At 41.4% G+C, this 21,915-nt stretch overlaps 1 protein-coding gene across 1 annotated transcript in view; it reads right to left on the reverse strand.

Annotated features, from left to right (window-relative positions):
• DST (dystonin) overlaps nucleotides 1-21,915 on the reverse strand; it is a 440,007-nt gene that overhangs the window by 87,594 nt on the left and 330,498 nt on the right. The window contains exons 58-62 of the mRNA XM_045009616.1: nucleotides 21,640-21,769; nucleotides 20,097-20,296; nucleotides 18,040-18,535; nucleotides 15,719-17,187; nucleotides 547-708 (exon numbers count right to left, since the gene is read on the reverse strand). Of these exons, the coding sequence (XP_044865551.1) occupies nucleotides 547-708; nucleotides 15,719-17,187; nucleotides 18,040-18,535; nucleotides 20,097-20,296; nucleotides 21,640-21,769 (2,457 nt within the window). The remainder of the gene's footprint in view (nucleotides 1-546; nucleotides 709-15,718; nucleotides 17,188-18,039; nucleotides 18,536-20,096; nucleotides 20,297-21,639; nucleotides 21,770-21,915) is intronic.

The raw sequence follows: 21,915 nt of genomic DNA on the forward strand, positions 1-21,915 counted from the left end.
GCTGAGCCCTATTGCCGCTTAGTGCACTAATGGAAAATGCTCAGAAACCATGGTGAATACGAACATGATAGACGAGACTCTCTGATACCATGGTGAATGTGAATACAGAAAGAATCACAGTGGATGAAGGAGAGAGAGAAGTGACTACAACATGGTTGAGAAAAAAACATGTAGCTACCTTTCCCATATATGTGTCTCACCTCCATCCCTTCTCCACACAACTTGAGCTATTAAACTCCTCCCTGCTCTGCATATGCAGAGGGGAGCAAAGAGTCCTGAGGGAACCTTTGCTGGCTAAGAATGCCAGGAATAAGCCTACAGAAAAATGGACAGAACTGTAGAAATGACAACCATACTTTGGCAGCTATTGACACAAATATTTTTAAGAAAATTACAAACAAAGTTACTGTGTTAAGGTAACAGAATCCATGACCATCATGAACATATTTTAATGTCCTGTATTTTGAAAGATGACACCAAATAAATAGGGGAAAATACTAAACAAGGAAGGCAAAAATTGATTTTGCGAATATACAAAATAATAACCTTCTTATTGAGAGTCTTCCATCGGGTGTTAACATCTTCAAGGTCATGCTCAAGGTTCTCGGTGCTAGCATTTTTAGCAGCACTTTGAATAAGGCCTTGGCCTAACCAATTTACCTCCTGTTGTTTAACTTGCAGTGGTTCAATCTCTTCTTTCTGGAATACCTGCAGATGGAAAACCAAAGGCACATCTGAACCATTGTTTGATAACACGTGGAACATAAGCAACTGTGATGTGGATATTGGGAGTAAAATCTTAGTCCTGAAAACTAACATATAGCTATATAGCATTATTAAAATGAAATGATATTTAGTGACGTAAAGAAAATCCTAAAAACAATAAATGCCGTTAAAGTTGAAAAAAATATATGTTGACAAGTACACCACCAACCAAACAACTATAGTACTCTACCTCTAAAAATCAAATGCTGTATTTTGTTTAGAAGGTGATTTCATGTAAAACTAGGATGTGAGCAATCATCCTGGTGTGACTGCAGCTGGGATACCGGGACAAATTCAGCCCTGGTATAAATAGTGCAATTTCCACAGTGCAAACGTGCCTGCCTTCATGAGGCATAATTAGGATTGCCAGGTGTCCGGTATTTGACTGGAATGCCCGGACAAAAAGGGACCCTGGCAGCTCCAGTCAGCACAGCTGAACAGGCTGCTAAAAGTCTGGTTGGCTGCAGCAGGACAGGCAGGCTTAGTGCCCAGTGGCTCAGCACAGTTTCTGGGAAGTGGCAGCATGTCCCTCTGGCTCCTAGCTGGAGGGGCGGCCAGCAGGGCTCCACACGGTGCCCCCAGTGCCAGCTCCACATCTCCCATTAGCTGGGAATGCTGAAGCCAATGGGAGCTGTGGAGCCGCCGCTAGGTGTGGGGACAGCGCACAGAGCTCCCCTGGCAGCCCCTCCGCGTAGGAGCAGGAAGGACATGCTGCCGCTTCCTGGGAGCCGCGCGGACTTCCTCTGTCCCCAGGAAATGCCAGGGCCACCTGAGGTCAGCACCGACCGGAGCCCACACCCCAAACCCCCTCCCCTACCCCAACCCCCTGTCCCAGCTTGGAACCCCCTCAGGCACTCAAACTCCTCGCGTGACTTCTGCAGTGGCTGGTGTACCTGGCTCAGAGGCAGCTTGGGCAGCCCCTGCGCCAGGTGCACTGACCACTGCTGGGGCAGTCTTGGGCCACCATCCCCGTCCCCTCTGACTCCACCCAGAGTGCTGGCTTCGCAGTTCCCATTGGCCGGGAACCACAGCCAATGGGAACTGCAGGTGAAGGCAATACACAGGGGCACCAGGCAGCATACCCCCCCCTCCGCCCCAAGTTTTATTCACTGGTATTTTTAATAAAAGCCATGGACAGGTCATGGGCTGTGAATTTTTGTTTATTGCCCGTGCCCTGTCCCTGACTTTTACTAAAAATACCCGTGACTAAAATGTAGCCGTAATTATTATATAGGACAGTTCTGCAGATTGCATGGGCTCTAAGTAGTTCTCTCAGTTCTATTGTCTATGATTGTATTTAAGCTTTGCAGAACCAGACTATTATCATAGTAATACCCAGTGTAAGTTCAGGCTAACTCAATTTATTTCAGTTGAATTACTCTGAAGTGACTCCGGTGTCAATGAGTTCAGAAACTGGCCTAAAGCCCCCGAATTAATTACATAGACAAGTGAAAAATAACAGAAGAATAAACAATGGTAAAGAATGCTCAACTTTTGACCCTAAATCCTTCTATAGTGGCATTCAGCAACAGTTTTGTTTTAGGTTTAGTGCTTTCAAAGCAACCTTCTTCAGCTTCCTGAAGAGCAGGAAGCTCTTTCAGCATACCAGTTACTCTCCTTTTCTGGCATTAAGAACCCCATGGTGAATTATGTGTTTTAAAGACACAAATATCACGTGGCGGAGCAAATTTCTATGTGCTTGACATGCCACTGTAGAGGCTGCAGAAAATAGACTGAGCACCTGCAAGAAAGCACTGGGGTGTATGCACACCTAGGGTTGAAATGCAGAAACCGTGGTATTCCCCCCCACTCACACAAGCAAGCCCAATGCAACCTTAACCACTAGGCAACTCCAAGATCGCCCCCTCCCTTCAACAGCCACTTATATAGTATCTAGAGATATAACACGTATAGATAAGATTGACAACATTGCACATATCCTCACTCTCCCATGACACAAACCCTCTCTCGCGCACATGCAGGATGCGCTTGCGTGTTGGTGTGCAGACAGCTGATGTATTTTTAACAGTTTTGATCTGTTATCACTTAAACTGTGAAGTGGGAGCACTGCAGCATCTTTAGCTGGACACAGAAACTTTTAATATTAGATATCCCAGTGTATTGTGGTTAGAATGCAAATCTTTAGACCCACGGCAGATTAAATTATAAAAAACCCCCGGCAGATTAAGTTATTTTTCTGGCAACTGGCAAATCCATAAAAAAAATCGGCCAGGTCGGTCCAATACCAGACAGTCGGTAACCCTTCCAAGACACTCACCTTCCAAGACCTTAATCACAACGGCAAGCAAACTACAAACTTTGTACAGCAGTTTGGTGAATATTTACAACTAGCAACAAGCTCGCTGTTCCCTTTTACTGCGAAATAAGGAAAGTAGCAAGCATTTCTTCCTACTTTGGGATAATCACTATATATATATATATAAATAAAACAAGGACTTCCTTTATATTCCAAAACTCCTTATCTTTCAAAGGCAATACAGTACAACTGATGGCTGAGCCTTTTGCCCTAACTTGTCCTTTAAAAACATCTCTTTGTAAACAATGTATAAGCTTAAAATAAATTAAAATGATCTTTGAGGGTAATTTACCAGAATGGTTCAGCAACAAACCCTGAAATACTTCAAACATCAAGCAGAGTGGACAGAAAAAGATTACAGACTTGATAAACACCCCTTACTTATTACAAAGCTTTACTCTTTACTTTCTCTCCTCATCCACCACTCAGAAAATGTTATAAGATCTTGTGCTTGTAAAACACTACTGTAACTTCAGATCCACTTTTTGGCACTCAGCTTCGGGAAAAAGGGCTTCAGTACATGCAACAAATCTTTAATCTATGTACTTTGGAAACCACAATAATCTGATACCGTTATTTGTACCTTTATGAGTAAGACTGGTCAAGCTGAATAAATCAGGCAGAACTGTCACTGAATGGCATTGCCTTTAACCACAATTTGTGTAAAAACTGAATGGTAACATCAGTGCACAGTGGAAGCATTCCAAATGAAGAGTAACAAACACCATCTGGACAATAATAGCCATGCACCAAACAGCTGGAAGAAATCAGCCCTGTCAGAAACTGCCCCTCATTCTTTTACTAAAGCGAGCATCTCATCAGTTTCTGACATCTTGTAATGTGCTAGGCAAATTATGCTAGTAACCAGATTTTCTTAGTAAATGAAAAATAAAATTCTAGATGCAATAATACTTTATAATCAGAAACTCTACCAGTCACTTTGATGATAACAAAACGAACAGTTTTTGGCCTTTGCTGCAATGATTCCAAGACCCTTTTGTTTTGAATTACCTTATTAGACAATAGACCATTGCAGACTGTATCCAAGGTTTCTATGTGGGTTCCTGTAGTCCAGACATTTCTTTTCATTCTCATTGGGTTAGCTTGTAGACAGTTTACGGTATTATCTAACTCCTGTTCCTGAGCAGAAAATGTTGTTTCCATTGAATCTGTATGTGTTATATTAGATTCCTCTGCATCAGACAAAATCTCATATTTTGCTAAATCTGTGTCGCTAGCATTAACAGCAATACTTGCATAATACATGCCTAAATGCTGAGGTGCTTCATCCCCCTCTATCATTGTGACATGTGTTTTCATTTCTTCAACTTCACACTCATTTCCCACTTTTCCTTTGTCTGTGGTAAAATGGTTTTCTCCATGACCTTGGAGATGTTCTGCATCTGATACGATGTCCTCTTTCAAAGAACTCTGCGAGTAACAACATTTGGTCCCTGTCTCCTCATTTTCACATTTCTGAGGACTATTTTGCACTATTTTTTCTGTTTGTGAAACATCATGTAAAGTCCATCTGCAGCTCTCTTCAATAGGGGCACTACTACAATCAAGCAATGGGATGTGCTGTTCACTACTGGAAATAGCAGGAAAAAATTGTCTAAATTGACCTACTGCATGGATATATTCTGCAGAAGATATACTTCTGACTTGACTTTGCTCTCCTGCTAATAATGGGTCTTGTTTTTCTTCTCTTTCTGTTGGAGGGCTGCATAGACCAGAGTCATCCTCTTCTGAGGTGAGGGAATTAGTGCCCCATTTGCACTTGCCTGCTTTTGCTATATCTGATCTATCAGCAGTTTCAACAAATGAGCATTCACTTTTATTTGCACAGTCTGCAAAATTGGGTGGAACAAACATTCTCCATGATCTCCTATGTTCTTTCTTTTCTGTGTGAGATTTTGTTTTGGGTAATCCAGCAGTTCGAATTATATCACTGTTCAGTTTAAGTGCATCAAATATCATTTTTTCATCTAATTTGTTAACTTCGCGACCTCTGAGCTCAAATACACTGGAAGAAGAAAGGGCACCATTGGGGCACAAAGTACTAATATCCAGTGTTCTATGACTATATGGTAAAGTCCGATCTGTAAAATGTCTTGAGGAGAGGCTGCCTTTGGAGCCTGAATCAATCTGTTCATTCAGTCTCACTGTGTCATAGATTGACCTCTGAGGAACGTAACAGTCTTCAATATTTAGATCTTCATCTTCTTCACCCTTCCCTACACAAGGAGGATTCTGACGTAAACAGTCTGGCCTGCTAAGCGGTTTCCCCATTTTGAAAGTATTTACAGAAATATACTACTATGCCTCTGCTTTCAGGAAGTGTGACATATAATGAAAAACATGAAAAACATTATTGAACTGAACAACTACAGACAACTTGCCTTTAGCACATATACAAAATCTATGTCATAATTTATGAGGTGGTTAAGGTCATAATCAGTGCAAAAGCAACTATAACTTTACAAGGCTGTGATTTATTTAATATTTATTCCTAAAATATAAAGTGCTTTTGTAAGTAAGGAGCAGAAGTCTGTCAATATAACAACAAAACGAAGCAAAAACCCAACAGCGTTTCAAATACGCATAACATTCCACAGAATGTTCCATTTCTTTTTGCAGGTCAAAATTTGTCTCTTAAATCTCCAGATTAAGCCTTCCAAATGAATAAGCATTATAGTAGGCAGCACATTATCTTCTGTAGGTGACCGATTAACTGTAATCCATTTAAATGGTTTGCAGAATTCCATCTCCTTTTATAAATGAGACATGGTACAGAAGCTTCAAAAGAAAGATCCCACAGTAGCTGTGTACAATTTAGAACAAGGCACCAAGAAAAACTTCAGGGAAAAATAAGTTAAATCCAGAATAGTAAGAATAGTAAAACAGTCCTTTACTTTTTTTGGCAGTAGCTATAAATAACCTTAATCTGAAAAGCGGTGTATTTTCTTCTTGTACTAAGCTTCCTTGTGGCGTATTCAGAAGTTCCAAAGGAAAACAGTTTTCTAGGTAGTCAGGCGAATGCAATCAAACAGCCCTTTAAACTAGTAATTAGAAAAGCAACTTTTTCTTATTCATTTTCAAAATATCCTCCTGGAAAGTTGTTATCCTGTTTAAGGCAACTGCAGCGCAGAATAACTACAACATTTCTTTTCCTAAGGCACAGCAGATTTATGTTCCGTTTAAATTCAGCAAGACTTAACTATAAACCGTAGTTGGCAGACTGTGGTCACCGTTTTGTCTTCATTTTGAAGTGCAGCTGTAGAGAAGAAGGCATAAAAGGAAATCCAACAATGAACGCTTGCATGTACCATCCAGTGTAGCTGATAAGCTTTCCAGCTCTCCCTGGTTTCTTACGAACTGACAGGCATCCTCCCAACACCGAGCTTAAAGAAACACCCTTTTTTTTCTTTAGGCAACATCTGCTACTATCCCATTCGTTCTCAGAGTATTACTCTAGCCAAGCATTAGTAGGTGCCTGACCTCTTAGCTCTACCCCCTTATGTTTTCTGCCCCACATGACTTAACTTCTTAAGTCATCTTTTCACTTTTACCATTTGTCTTGTCTCTGAAACAGACTGAGCTGTTTCAGTGGGAGGAACCTCCAGACTCAACATACCAAACTATAACAAACTAGCTGGTGATGACATCATGTAAATTAGAATGCACTCTTTAATTGTGGAGGACCTGGTTTGCTTAGAAGCACAATGAAACACTGTTAATTAATTCAAAATGTTGAAACTGACATGGCACAGCTTAGCTAGGTAACCTGACACCACACATACCAAATTTCCAGAACATTTTTTCAAACAGCCAGAAACAGCACTATTTTGCTTAATTATATAAAAAACAGTCCAGTGCAGTATGTCGAATTAACAGAAATCAAACCTCTCATTTGTTCATCAAGGATTTCTGGTGATGATATGCATAGTTTTTAAGCACAGCCTGCAGTTCAACACACAACCCAATAGTGTCACCGTTTAAAGGGATACTGTTATGTTAAAAATTAAATCTTTATATGTATCTTTATCTGTTTTACTTATAAAATCTGAAATTATAACAAAAATGTTATGAAAAAATCCAATTTGACTTTATTTAGTCTGTCTGTGTACAGTTTTTATATTTCACTCAATTGGAAAATGGAAATAAATCAGCATCAATTTCAGCTTTTGTTTCTATTCATTTTCACTTTCTGACTCTCATACAATTGCACAGTGTTGCAATGTCTGAGTTGCAAATGCTAGATGGGGAACTTTTAAGTCCGAAGAAAAAAAAAACCTATCTCTATTGAAACTAAAATAAAAAATAATGAAAATGTTTATATTAATATTAGGGTCCTGATTCCCAAAGAGTTAAACTGGCATTAAAGAAACTCCTATATTTTGTGTCTAAACTACCTGACAATGTCAATTTAAAACAAATGTAAATCCAAAGAGGCTGGAGATTGGCACATAACACACTGATTAAAGAGGTTATGTACATGCTGCTTCTTCATTAGCACTAATTTGCATACTAATATTGATCAGGGCCCTATACTGCTCTTGATATTTGGTATCAATGTTAGTGAGAGTTTTAATCATAGATAAAGGGCAGCAGATGGCATTTGGTATTAAAACTTAACAGGGCACTACCAAAGTTTTATTATATAAGCACATTAGGAAATAAAAACATTACATACATTTTTGTTATAAGGGCATTTTAAAAATAAGAAAAAAATGTCATATAAAGATGTGTGTACGCTCAGCTATACACCAAAAGGTAAAAGGGTATGAAACAAATTCTGTCCTTTTTCTTTCATGCATTTTGCCTTTTTTTTTTTTTTTTTTTTAATAAGTACAGGTATCACAGAAAATAAGGAACAGGAGTACTTGTGGCACCTTAAAGACTAACAAATTTATTGTAGCATGAGCTTTCGTGAGCTACAGCTCACTTCTCACGAAAGCTCATGCTACAATAAATTTGTTAGTCTTTAAGGTGCCACAAGTACTCCTGTTCTTTTTGCGGATACAGACTAACACGGCTGCTACTCTGAAACCTGACAGAAAATAAAGTCTCCAGTGCCCATAAAATTAAACACAGCCATGACATACTAAACTATGTCAAAGAAATATTAATCTTAAAACTGAAGTCTCAGGTTTCTCTAAATTAGAAAAATGTAAGCTGCATGGCTACTCTTCTGAGGTCCCATCAATAGTGTGTATTCCCACCAGACCAACCACAAACAAAATCCCACTGAATTCAAAGGGAGCGGGACCTTCTTTAAAAGGGCAGAATCAGGACTGGAATGTCCAAGTTTTGATTTTTCAATGGAAAAAATAGTAATACTTTATGTGAACATTTCTGTAAAAGGTTTTCCCATTTTTGACCAGCTAAAATGAACACCTTTTATGAATAACCTAATGCTACATCCATAAGTATTAGTTACTTTCTCATGTTGTTGTTTTTAGAAAATTAGATTGATTAATAATCAAAACACAATTCTTTACCCTATTTTTTTTGTTTACTCATACGTTGTAAAGAGAGGTCAACCTTATGAAAGGGATCTATGATGTTTTATGCAATATTTGCAAATCAGTACATTAAAAAAAATCCCTGGATTTTAACTGTTTAGTTAAATATATGAAAATAAACCTCAGATTGTTGAGTAAACACTATCTTGCTTCAATGTAATAGTCAGAGAACACAGTCGACGCAATAAGCATAAACCAATTAAACTCTTAGTTCAAGCTCATCAACAGGAATATTCATCGAGGTTAAGATTCCTATGAAGTCCAATTAGAAACCATCCTTTTTTAGGCGCACAGTGCAAATATGAAGGAAAACCTTTAATAGTTGCACTACTATTGATCTTGGGGATGGAGGAAGGGAGGGGAAGAACCATCCAGTGATGAAAGCTAACAACAATTCTATGTATTTTCAATGGAAAACTGGGAAGGTTTGTTAATTAAATTAATGAAGCATTTTGGAAAGATTTCGAGGACTGTAATAATTTGATAGTTCTCTGAATAAGCTTTTTATTTTTGTTTTTTAAGATGGGACCTAGCTATGAATTCAGATCTAAATGCTAGAAGTTCTAAGTGATCTCAAATCCAGGAGGTTGGTTCAGGCTCATCTCTAAAGTTTTTTTGTTTTATTTTTAAAGAAAACAGAAAGTAGAATCAGCGTAACTAAATACAGCAAGTCCACCTACTGGAATTCCCTTTTGTTTCAGATCCATTCATTGCATCCTTTATTTGAAAACAAAAATCTGTGTCAAAGCTGAATGAAACAAATGCCATAAAACACAAAATGCCAGCTACCGTAAGAGATTAAAACAGCTTTGAACAGAAACACCAAATTATTTGTTGTTGCTTTTTTAATCACTTTTCTCTGAATATCAACAGGGATCTTTTTTGCCTGTTTTATAGTCACTGAGCCAAATTCTGCTCTCAGTTACACTGATGTAAATCCAAAATAACTCTTTCTTGGTTTATCTTGTGAAGCAGCAATTCTGGTACTGCTTTCTAATGAACTCCACTAGACTTTACACAACTGTCATACAGAAAGCAAATCTTTCACCCAAAATGTAAACATTTCACATTAAAACTACATGATTTCAAGTTAATGCAAGTCATACTTCCATTTGCAAATGCCGGTTAAAGTTGGTGGTACCCATTTTGGATATCACACTACACAGTGACTGAAATGAGCAGACTGGCAAGAGGAAATACAAATACAATGAGTTTTTCTTTAACAATTGTGAATTTTAATATCAGATACCAAAAAGTATCACAAAGCTCTATTCTTTGCTTGCAAAAGTTGGCCAAACCACAGAAGCACCTTTTGGCCCATTCTGCAAGATCCTTCCATCAAGAGCGTAAGGAGACTGTGTGAATGAGTCTATCCACCCAGAAGCACATTTCTATGAGACCACAGAAGCTAAAGTCATAAAGAACGAGACTGTGGTGTTGCAGCCACAGCTGCACTTCAGAGGAGGTGACAAGATGTGGATGTGCATGAAAGTGCAGCACCATTCAAAGCAGCTGCTGCTGGATCCATTCTGCCTATGGATTGCTGAGTCAGGGAGAACAGCCCTATGGGAGCGTGCTGAGGACAACCAAGTACATCAATTGAAATGGTGCAGCTTACATAGTCCACAGTGCCAGCCCTAAATATTACAGGGTGTGAAAGGGGACTGAGGCATGGCCATACCTCTGCCCTGCCTAGTCAGGTTCATCTAATCCTGCTCCCCCTCCCGCCAGACACTGGGAGTCACATGAGGGGCACCAGACCCAACAGCCTTTTTCCACAAGAGGAGCAACAGCAGCAGTCCGGAGGAGCTTGCAGGAGCAGACTGGAAATCTCCAGGCTCACGGGGCTTTTTCCTCTAAGCACCAAGGAAGCCTTCTTGTTCCTGCTTCCTCTTGCCCTGGACCAGAACCAGAAGGTCCTGCCATGGGCACCAAGCCCAACAGCTTCCCATTTCCTATTCAAAATTTGTGTGTGTAACCCCACCAGCAGTGCGAAGGGGCTTGCAGAAAGGGTAGGACCTTTGGAAGTCTCCCTAAACTGCTGAAAACTTTATAATTTTTTAGCAAAAATTTTCAGTGTTTGGTTTTCAGACATAAAATCAAAAAAATCTGACAGAAGCAGACACCCACTTTCTGCAAAACATTTTGTTTACTCAAGGAATAAGTTTTCCAATAAAAAAAGTTTTGATCAAAAAATTCCAACCAATCCTAATCTTCATTCAGGTCTGTAATTTAGGCTTATTTTTCTTATTATTTACTAATGCCACTGGTTGTTGGCCTTGTCCTTCTCTAACCAGTGCAACCCTTGAACTGCCCAGCTTCACTCTCTCTGCCCATTCTTCTTACCCTACTTTCTCCCTTTTCCCTTGTGCATTTCCTCTCCCCTCAAATTTCCTAATCCCGGCACCCGCTCACCTCTTATTCCCATAATCCCTTCATCTTTTCCACAACTCTTCACTCCCACTTCAATCCCAATGTGTGCCCACCCAAAACCAACTAACAAATGTCAAACTAATTATTATAAGTAAAACAAATATACAAGTTTATATATAAAATTTTATCTTATATCTCTGTGCCAGCTATCACCCTGAGCAGATGCTTTATTTTATCATAGAGTATCAGGGTTGGAAGGGACCTCACCTCAGGAGATCATCTAGTCCAACTCCCTGCTCAAAGCAGGACCAGTCCCCAGACAGATTTTTATCCCAGTTCCCTAAATGGCCCCCTCAAGGATTGAATTTAAAACCCTGGGTTTTAGCAGACCAATGCTCAAACCACTGAGCTATCCCTCCCCGCATACTCTTTTATTACACTTTTTCAGTATATAAGCTCTTCAGGGCAGGGACTCTGTCTTCCTCCACGTCTGTATAGTGTCTTTCAGGTGTGGAATGCTCCAGGCTGCATTAGCTGGTTGCTTCTTCCTCTCAGGGAGTACAAGCACTGGCATTTAGGCTGCACCCTGAAGGTGAAGGATTGCTTGTGCCTACCTATCACACATCTGTTCAGGAGCAGCTATAAGGTGTTCCAAAGCTGCTACAGCTGTTCTACAAGTGTACCTGCTGTTCCACTGTAGTGGTATTTAGCCCACTGGCCCAAAGGAGTAAAAATGACACAAGGCTATAAGTGCAAAAAACAAGACCTGGGGTACTATTTTCTAGCTCTCTTATTTTTGGACTAGTCAGACTGCCTCCACGTGAGGGCCCTGCTTGTTCGGGTTTGTACCACAAGGTGTAGACTTTTGGTGGTTAAAGAAACCTGGGGCTATATTTACATGGCTACCACTTTTGAAAGCAGCAGAGATTTGGAAATATCCTAGAGATCAGCGGTTCTCAACTGGGGGTCCGTTGCCCCCTGGGGGGCTTCAAGCCATTTCAGGGGGGACATGGGACACCACAGCTGGAATCCAGAGCCCAAGCCTTGGTGCCCCCGTCTCCCTGCCATGGGGCTGAAACCAGGAGCCCCGGTGCCTCCACCCTGGCACTGAAGCCGGGAGCCCTGGTGCCCCGCGCTGCGGAGTTGAAGCCAGGAGCCATGGGGCTGAGCCCCGAGCACTGGTTGCCACCACTCCCGCAGTGCCAAAGTGGAGCAGTCCTGAGAGCAGCTCCACCCCCCCGCCCCACTTTCTCCTCTCCCCGCCCCTTGAGGCGGAAAGCCGGAGTCGGCAGTGCAGACAGCTGCTGCTCTGGCTCATGCCATGGAGTGGGCCGCCAGGTTGTGGCTGCCTGCTCCTCAGCTCATGCAGCCGGTAAGAGCCGCCCAGGCAGGGGGCCCAGCTCTGTGGCCGGCAGAGCCCTTGGGGAGCAGTGACACAGGGGAGCCCTCCTGGCGCAAAGCCCCTTGCTCCCCCCCAGGGCCATCCTTACCTATACGCAAAGTACGCAGCGTAGCTACCCCCTCCCTGCACCCTGAGCTACTCCCCTGCCTGCACCCGGCCCCAGCTAACCCTCCTTGTACCCTGAGCTACCCCCCTGCTCACACACAGCCCCAGCTACCCCCTCCCTGAACCCTGAGCTACTCCCCTGCCTGCACCCGGCCCCAGCTAACCCTCCCTGTACCCTGAGCTACCCCCCTGCTCACACACAGCCCCAGCTACCCCCTCCCTGAACCCTGAGCTACTCCCCTGCCTGCACCCGGCCCCAGCTAATCCTCCTTGTACCCTGAGCTAACCCCCTGCCCACACACAGCCCCAGCTACCCCCTCCCTGTACCCTGAGCTACCCCCCTGCCCGCACACAGCCCCTAGCGACCCCCTCCCTGCACCCTGAGCTACCCCTGCCCGCACACAGCCCCAGCTACCCCCTCCCTGCACCCTGAGCTACCCCCCTGCCCGCACACAGCCCCAGCTACCCCCTCCCTGCACCCTGAGCTACCCCCCTGCCTGCACACAGCCCCTAGCGACCCCCTCCCTGCACCCTGAGCTACCCCTGCCCGCACACAGCCCCAGCTACCCCCTCCCTGCACCCTGAGCTACCCCCCTGCCCTCACACAGCCCCTAGCGACCCCCTCCCTGCACCCTGAGCTACCCCACTGCCCTCACACTGCCCCTAGCTACCCCCTCCCTGCACTCTGAGCTACCCCCCACACCCAACACAGCCCCTAGTTACCCCCTCCCTGCACCCTGAGCTACCCCCCTGCCCGCACACAGCCCCAGCTACCCCCTCCCTGCACCCTGAGCTACCCCCCTGCCCGCACACAGCCCCAGCTACCCCCTCCCTGCACCCTGAGCTACCCCCCTGCCCGCACACAGCCCCAGCTACCCCCTCCCTGCACCCTGAGCTACTCCCCTGCTCACACACAGCCCCTAGCTACCCCCCCGTACCCTGAGCTACCCCCCTGTTCTCACACACCCCAAGCTACTCCCTGCCTGCATCCTGAGCTACCCCCTGCCTGCACACAGCTCCCAGCTTCCCCCTCCCTGCACCCTGAGCTACCCCTGCTCACACCCAGCCCCAGCTTCCCCCTCCCTGCACCCTGAGCTACCCCTGCTCACACCCAGCCCCAGCTACCCCCTCCCTGCACCCTGAGCTACCCCTGCTCACACCCAGCCCCATAGCTACCTCCTCCCTGTACCCTGAGCTACTCCCCTGCCTGCACATAGCCCCAGCTACCCACTCCCTGCACCCTAAGTGAACCCCCACCACACACAACCCAGGCAGGCTGGTTGGTCTGCTAAGGTGATTCAGGGCATGGAGGTGACGCTGCCTCCTGGACCCTGTCGTGTGGAGCTGGCCCAACCACCGCCAGCCTTTGCCCTCCCAAAATAGAAGTCAAACTATGCTTATGCCCGAGGGCCCACCCCGTCTTGGAGCATCCAGTTTCCCCCCTCCTGCACTGGGGCCTGGAGTTTTTATAGCATGTTCAGGGGGGCCTCAGAAAGAAAAAGATTGAGAACCCCTGATATAGATCACAAATCATAGCCCCAGTTCAACTGTACCAATCTAAGCAATAGTAATCACAGCGTAATCATTTTGCTTATTGTTTTCCAAGTGTTTTACTAACATTGTTCAAAGAGAAGCAATTTGTTTCGGTTTCTAAATTGATATATACTGGTCAGTTCAGAGTTGCATACAATTTTAATTCTAACAATCTACTAGAATGTTTTCACAATATAACTATTATTTCAACACTTTTGTATGCATTTATGCATTTTGAAAGATCATAGTTTATAGGAGATAAAGTCAGCAGTAAAACTAAAACTCTCATACTATGCATGTAAAATGAATCCGGTTTTATATCCTGACACTGTTTTGTTCAGTCCAAACAAACAAAAAAGCACCCTCTGCTGGAAAAGGTGTACAATTACTTTTCTTCAATTCTAGTCCTCTTTTTGAGAATACGACTTAGTTCATGTTATAGAGGACTGTTTTATGATAAAGTAAACCAGAGCAAGCAAGGCTAACATAAGTCATACAAACTTTGGAGTCAATACTGCATTGAATTTGAAACCATATGTTGCAAAGCTAAACAAGAAATTCAGAATGTTGCCATACTGTCACTAGAAAATATATGATCTTTTAAAACACTGTTGTTTATAAATATATGATTAATATAATGTTCCATAGCCATGTTTTTCCAAGGCTACCCACTTTTATACAGCTACGTGAGTGTTGAAATATCATTTGCTGAAGTTTATTAATAATAATAATAATATTTTATGTACCACCTTTCATCACAAAGCACTTTACAATTTATATACATGCAACATCACTGAAATGCAGCTTTTTCTGACCTGGACAACAGCCACCAATCAGAACAGAGTACAACTGTACATAGAAGTGGGGAAGGGGATTTTGGACAAGGACTCCAAGATAAACACCCTAATTTTATGGGAAGAAAATGAGATTTTAATGACATTTCCTGAATTAATTTGCACAAGATTCCAACTTAGCGCTGGCTAGAGTGGTGGATGTGGTTTGAAGATGTTTGCAGAAGAGAAGAGGATGTTAGTGGAGCCTAGCTGGAGGGACAGTTGGAGTGAAAGGCTGGAATTGAGGACAGAAGGTCAGAATAGAAGGAGGAAACTAGAGCCCTTACCCTGCAAACACTTATGCATGTGCTTAAGTGTACTACCATGACTAGTGCCACTGAAGTGATGGGACTACTCATGACGGTAACGTTGAGCACATGCATGTTTGTAGGACTGGAGCTAACTGCAGCCACGGAGGAGAGAGCAGGTCCATGTGGTGTATGGGCAAGTCTAGTGAAGCACCTACCTGGAAATTGTGTGGAAGTCAGTAAGCTAAAACCTCTTAGGGAGGTGAGGTGGGTGGGTTGCATGGATAGGGAAATAGGGACAGTGAGGATCACTGGAGCCTGGAGAAAGAACGGATCAGGGAACAGGAGTTGGAGTGCAGGAATGGCAGGCTGGGCTGCAGGGGGATTAGAGTTCACCAAGATGTGGCAAAGAGGAAAGGCAGGACCTGAGGAAGGACAGAAACAGCAGCTTCGGGTCATAGTCATGAGACTGATGTGGAGTAGGAGCATTTCTCCTTTGAGCTCCAATCTTAAAAGAACCCCTTTCACAACATTAAGTGAAGGATTACAGAGTGTTCTACTCAGAAATTGCTTTGTAGTACAGTACTCTAATAATAAGAAAGCGTTCTTCCTACCTTGAATATATTCAGCTGTTGATTAATAATGTCTGTTTCCATTCCAACAGGACCTTGAGATTCTTCATGTTCTTCAGCTCCCCCAAGCAGACTGGAAAATTCTTTTAACTTACTATAAAACTCTTCAATACGACTAATAATTCCTTCCACTTGTTCCTTTCTGGCTTTTGCTCTGTCCAGTAATTTATTGCATTGTTTACTTAAAGCCTCTAAGTCCCTTTTTATACCAACAAGATCAGGAGACGCTTCAGTGGCTAACATCATTTTACAGGTTTTGTTGGCATTTTCATTACTTGTTATAAGATCTTCCAGCTTTTTGAGGAAATTGTTGATATCCTCTCTTTGTGACCGCAGAGTGTCTAGATCTCTTCCTGCTGGAGCCATGCTATCGAGCTCATCATCAAACTCTGCAAACTGAGAAAACATCTCTCTGATGTTGTTTTGGAAATGGCCAATTCCCTGAAGTTTGGTCTCTAAGAATGAACACTTGCCTTCAACCTGCTGGCTGATTGTACTGTATTCTTGCTCTAAAGACTCAGCTTGCAACAAGAGATCAGAAACACCTTCTGAATTGGAAGCTTCTACCACCAGTTCTTGGGCAAGTTTTTTGGCCAAGTCCACATGAGGCTTTAAAGTCTGAAGTGTTTTCTGCTGGCTCTGCAACATTGTCAAGTGTTTGTTACTACAAGCCTGGACTCCAAGAGCATCATGAGCTTCTAGCTGCTCTTTGGCACTTTTAAGTTGCCTTTGGGTTTCTCTGGATGATTCCTGAAACTCTTTTAACTTTTGTGCCATGTTTTCCAAGGACTCCCTCTTACTATGTAATTGTTCTGTGACCATATCCACTTTCTGGTTCAATGCCACTTTCTCTTCTGTAATGCTTTCTTTATCTGTTTGACTGGCATTGAGCAAACTGTCGGCTGCGTTATTTAATAATTCCACCATGCTATGGTGTTTGTCGAAGTCCTTTTGCCACGCCTTCACCTGAGCAATAGAATTCTCTATTTCAACAGGATCTATGACAATCTTTACTTCAGACAGGTTATTTTGGCACTTCTCTATCCAGGGCTGCAGGTTTTCTACATGTTCTTTGTACTTGAGGGCTTTCTCCAAACAAGTACTTAACTTATCTTGCCTTTCTCTTATTTGCTTATTCATTTCATCCCAGTTACTTTTGAGCATGCCAAGCTGAGACTGCAACTCTGCCCTGTCAGCTCCTTGAGTCTTCTGTAGGAGGCTTTCACCTTCTGCAACAATTTTTTCATAAGAACTAATCTGGTCAGACAAGGTCTGCTTAAAATCTTTCTGCTCTTCAATTAACGACTGCAAGGACTCAAGCTTGGCCGATACAGGGTGAGCCTGGTTCAGTTCTTCTTTCTTTTTGTCCAGCCAGGTCTGAAAGTCCTTAGACATTTGTTGGAACTGATGAGAAGTAGCATATGCTGATTGAAGTTGCTGGATGTGATTAGCTGCAAGAAACAAAATAATATACAGTGTCATTTTTACAACTAGCTACTGACCAAAATTGTGGTGAGTAATTTTCTAACCAAAAGAAAATATTTTTGTTCTGAGTAATATATATTTATTGTAGTTTGCCCAATTAATTTTATTACACATCATTCTTCATTAGAAATTGCTGGTTAACACGGAGAGTCAAATTTCAGACAAAATAGTGTATAGGATAATAAAATGTCTCATCAGAAATAAACTACAGAGGTCTGAGGCCACCATGATGCAGAGAGTTCTGCAGAGCCAATCATGACAAAAAAGCCCCACACCAACGGGTAACCAAGCCTACAGAGTGCATCAAAACCTGGCAAGATATCTGAGCTCCACTGATTATCATGATTCATAGAGTTTAAGGCCAGTAAGGACCATTAGATCATCTAGTTGGACCTCTGGTATAACACAGGCCATTACGTATCACCGATATTCCTGTATTGACTTATATTTAACTAAAGCATAACTTGTGTTTGGCTAATGTTCTGAACAAATGCGGAATCTACTGTGAATAGCATCTCATTCTGGTGAGTCAAGTTGGGGGAGCTGGATTTGCAGGCAGAGATGAAAAAAATACAACTATTGGTTTCCCTGCACCTCAGTTTGGCCCCTGAAGAGCCAGAGTATTATTTTAGTTTCTTATAGACACAGGGACAAGCTACAAAGTTTGGATCCACAACACTGGTTGGCTGGTTGTATTTAGAAATATAGCTCAGGCTCATTTTGGTAAACACAGGATATTTTTAAATGACCAGAGAACTTCAGCCATTAGTGCTTTGCTTTATTTCTGCATTACTGTCTTCCCCTTTTTTAATACTAACCTGCTTTCTGCTCAATATCCGTAAATGGTTTTACGATGCCTTCCAATTGCCTAATAAGTTCAGCTTTCAAGTACTCTTCTCCAACCAGTGCTGACAGCTCCTCACAAAGGGCCTGAGCCACTTTTATATTTTTCATTTCCTGTTCTATTTCCTGCTTCATTTCTCGAGCCATTTCCAACTGCTGTTTCATAGCATCGGGGTGTGTGCGCACAGCCAGGGTGCTGCTCAGTTTATTATCCAAGGCACATAGCTTATCAGACAGGCTTCTCAGAAGGCTTTGATACTCTTTGCTTTTGACAATGGCTTGGTCAATTTGACCACATCTGTCACTCAGTTGTCCTGTTAGACCGTCCCATTTTTGTGCCACAGCTGCCAGTTGCTTTTTCACAACCTCATGAGAGGGAGGATGTTCACCTGGTCTCTTCAGTATCCCCTGACCAGCTGTGGTTAACTGTTCATACTGAGGCTTTCTGGTATCAAACTCCTTAAGCAGAATCTGAGGAGAGAGTAAATAAAGATTCATTAACTTCAGAAAAACCTCTCTAACCAAACTAAATTTGTTTTCATTAGCAGTAGCTAGTATGCATTATTAAGCCACCAGTCTCCCAATTTAAAGAGCAAGTAAATTAATTTCTAATACACACCATGAAAGTGGTGTTTTACAAGTATTACATCAAGGGAATCGATTGGGCAGCCAATTCTATCGTTATAGAGAGGAAACTTTCAGGAGTTATAGAAAAAATAAGGCACATTTTCATATTGTACCTCATTACCAAATGGGAATTCAATCAGCAGACACAAACATTGAATTTTGTTAATATTATAGAAATTAAGGAACAGTACCAAGTAAAATAATCAGCATTTTGTTTCAAACAGTGTTTTCTTTCCCGGGCAGTTTTGAAATTTGTCCTAACATCAAAGGAGGTGTATAGTAACATAATACTGGAATATATTCTTTTAGCACAGAGAACATTTGAATTGATTCACGGAAGTACTGAATGTATATTGTAAGATTTATTAAAGTTTATATCTGTGGCTCTCAGTACTAACTTTTTTGGCAATAAGTCACAATGCTTAGAGAAGAAGGGATGCATATGACAGTTTCATTTTACAGATATTGCAAACCTTTCTTTTTAAAGGCATATCAGGTTTAACTTTTAATGACTGTTAAGTGATACCTGATCGTCTCATGCTGGCTGTCTAAATTTTTAATTTTTGTTGTTTGTTTACAGACTAAATAATTTTTTTCATAAAGATATTACAAGAAAGTTCATTTTTTAAACTCTCTTCTAATCACTGATAACTTACATGGAAATGTCAGTTTCAATCATATTTTGTGCAAAATAGGATAACAACATCTCCTCATGGTTTAGATTAACTGGCAGGAACAGAAATGTTTAAAATAAAAATTTGTAGCTTCTGCTACTTAGTCTTATTTAACTTTGATTTCTTGTTACTGGTGTATGCATTCACATTTCACTCTATTTCTGTAACTAGAGGATTTTCCCTATATTTTCTCTTCCTTCTTTGTTTCTCAGTGTCTAACTTCTAACTTCCTTTTCTCCGTCCTGCATTTTACTTGTTTTCAAATGTTTATTAGCTACAGGCACAATCAAAGGGACAAAACCTCAAAAGAGCACTTTATAAACAATATAAATTTTGTAAGAGAACTGGTCATAAAAAGTTATTAGCTACTTACACACTCAAATTAATAAAACTTCAAAAGAGCATTTCACAAGAGTATGGATAAACCACAACACGGTCAAAACAGAAACATTTATTTGAAGCTCAGTATTATCAGGTATCTCCCTAGGGATAAGTTCTGCACATTTTTTAGATCTTTTGATCTTTCTTTGTTCTTTTGGGGTGTTTTGTTTTTGTTTGGGGTGTGTGTGTGTGTGTGTGTACTGTAGCCATCCAAACTAAGTTAGTTATGATGTTTACTGATAAATTGTTGTAACAAACTTCTGCTGACTGTGCTGTTCAAATGAAAAGCACCTTAGCAAAGAGATCAGAAAATGTTATTCACTTAACATATATTAGCAACCAAAACTCACCTGGACTTGCTGCTTCTGTGTATTCAGCATATTTGGGTCAATTGACAGTGGTCCAAGCACACTGACCATGAGCTCTTTCTCTATAAGCCACTGCTTTAACTGAGCTTCCGTTGTCTGGAACTGGGTCAGGTAATTTGAGGACTCTTCGAGATTTTGTCGTCTGTCAGCTGTAACCTGATTGAGTTCTTTCCATTTGGAATCTATCATAAAATAGTGATAATTTTAATAACATTTTGCATCTATGTTCTAGCAGAGTGGCTGTAAGACATAAGATTGTATACACAATATATAAATAGTTCTTTCTAATAACGTTACCATGCTTTGTGCATATTAACAACAGGTTCCCTGGTGCAATGACTCAGAATATACAATATATTTGCACTCTTCTTTGATTAGACCCACAGTGTATACCTGAATGTAAGCCCTCTGATTAATTTAGTTATGTAGGGAATTTTCAGCACAGTAAATATACATGTATTTGCAGGACTAAGTCACCATCCCATCAAATAAATCCAATTTAGACTTATATTAACATTTTCAAAAGCACCTACGTGACCTAGAAGCTGAAGTCCCATTTTCAAAGTGTGAGTCACCTGGGAGCCTATGTCCCACTGAAGGTCAATGAGACTTATGAGTGAAAGTACCTATGTCACTTTTGAAAATGGGACTTAGGTTCCTCAGTCACTTAGGTGTTTTTGAAAATGTTACCCTTAGACTTTCTTCTTAGACAGAGAGATGAGCTAGCTAGGTAAGATAGATGGATATAAATGCTCCTTTGAACTTTTTATTACTAACTTCTGAATTACACTGCAATTGAGGCAAAAACAATGTAAGTACTAGATTTCTGCAGGAATCATTACAGTAACTCCTTGCTTAATGCATTACAGTAACTCCTCGTCTTTAAGTCATTGACACATTCAGGCCACAACTTCCCACACACACCGCTCATGCATTCCTAACTTCATTTTTTTTAAAATGTGAAAATTATATCGTGCATGTACTTAATAGCTATTGTCCAAAAGTTGAAATTTCCATTTTGAGGGGCAAATTTTAAGGAATCTGTTTTGAAAAATGGCAATAAGCCTCTAAAAACCATACATGACAAAAGCCCGCTAGGGCATGGAAAAACAGCATGAAGGAAAGCATTAAAAACAGCCCCAAGTGCTCTTTGTATTATACTAATGCTCTAGAAATTGATTTGTCCTAGTTAACGTTCTTCATATCCTTACAAAAGGTGTCAGTATATGCATCAACAACTGACCTTCAAGCTTAGCCTCACACATTTTGAAATGGATAAATTATAAAGCCTCTGAAAACAAGGGGGCAAATTCTGCTCTTTGTTGCAACAGTGTAAATCCAGAGTAAGTTCACTGACTTCAGACTCTAGATTTACATTGTTGTGCAGAAAGCGGAATTCTGTCCAGGGTTTATGAGAAAACAAGTAAGATAATCAAAATTCTAGCGACTGGTGGTATGCTGAAATGACTAAAAATTTAGCAATTTCAATATTAGTCTGAGCCCTAGTGCAAGTACATTGCAGTACCTATTTTCTCCAACATCTGTTTCCATTTGGACGCCTCAGGAGAATTTGGATTCTTCTCCAACAGCTCTGTCACTTTGTCCTTCAGTTCCTGTACTTTATTTTCACTTTGCTTCAATTCTGTTTCAAATAGCTACAATGAAGTAAAACAATAAACTTAAGTAAACAGAAAACTAAAAATATTGCACAGATCTTTTTAATTCCAAAATATGATGACGACAAACACAAAAATCCTCATAATCATATCAAGGACTTACACAATGCTTTTCAAGTCTCAAA

This window comes from Mauremys mutica, chromosome 3 (genome assembly GCF_020497125.1).
Source record: "Mauremys mutica isolate MM-2020 ecotype Southern chromosome 3, ASM2049712v1, whole genome shotgun sequence".
In the NCBI taxonomy this organism is placed as follows: Eukaryota; Metazoa; Chordata; order Testudines; family Geoemydidae; genus Mauremys; species Mauremys mutica.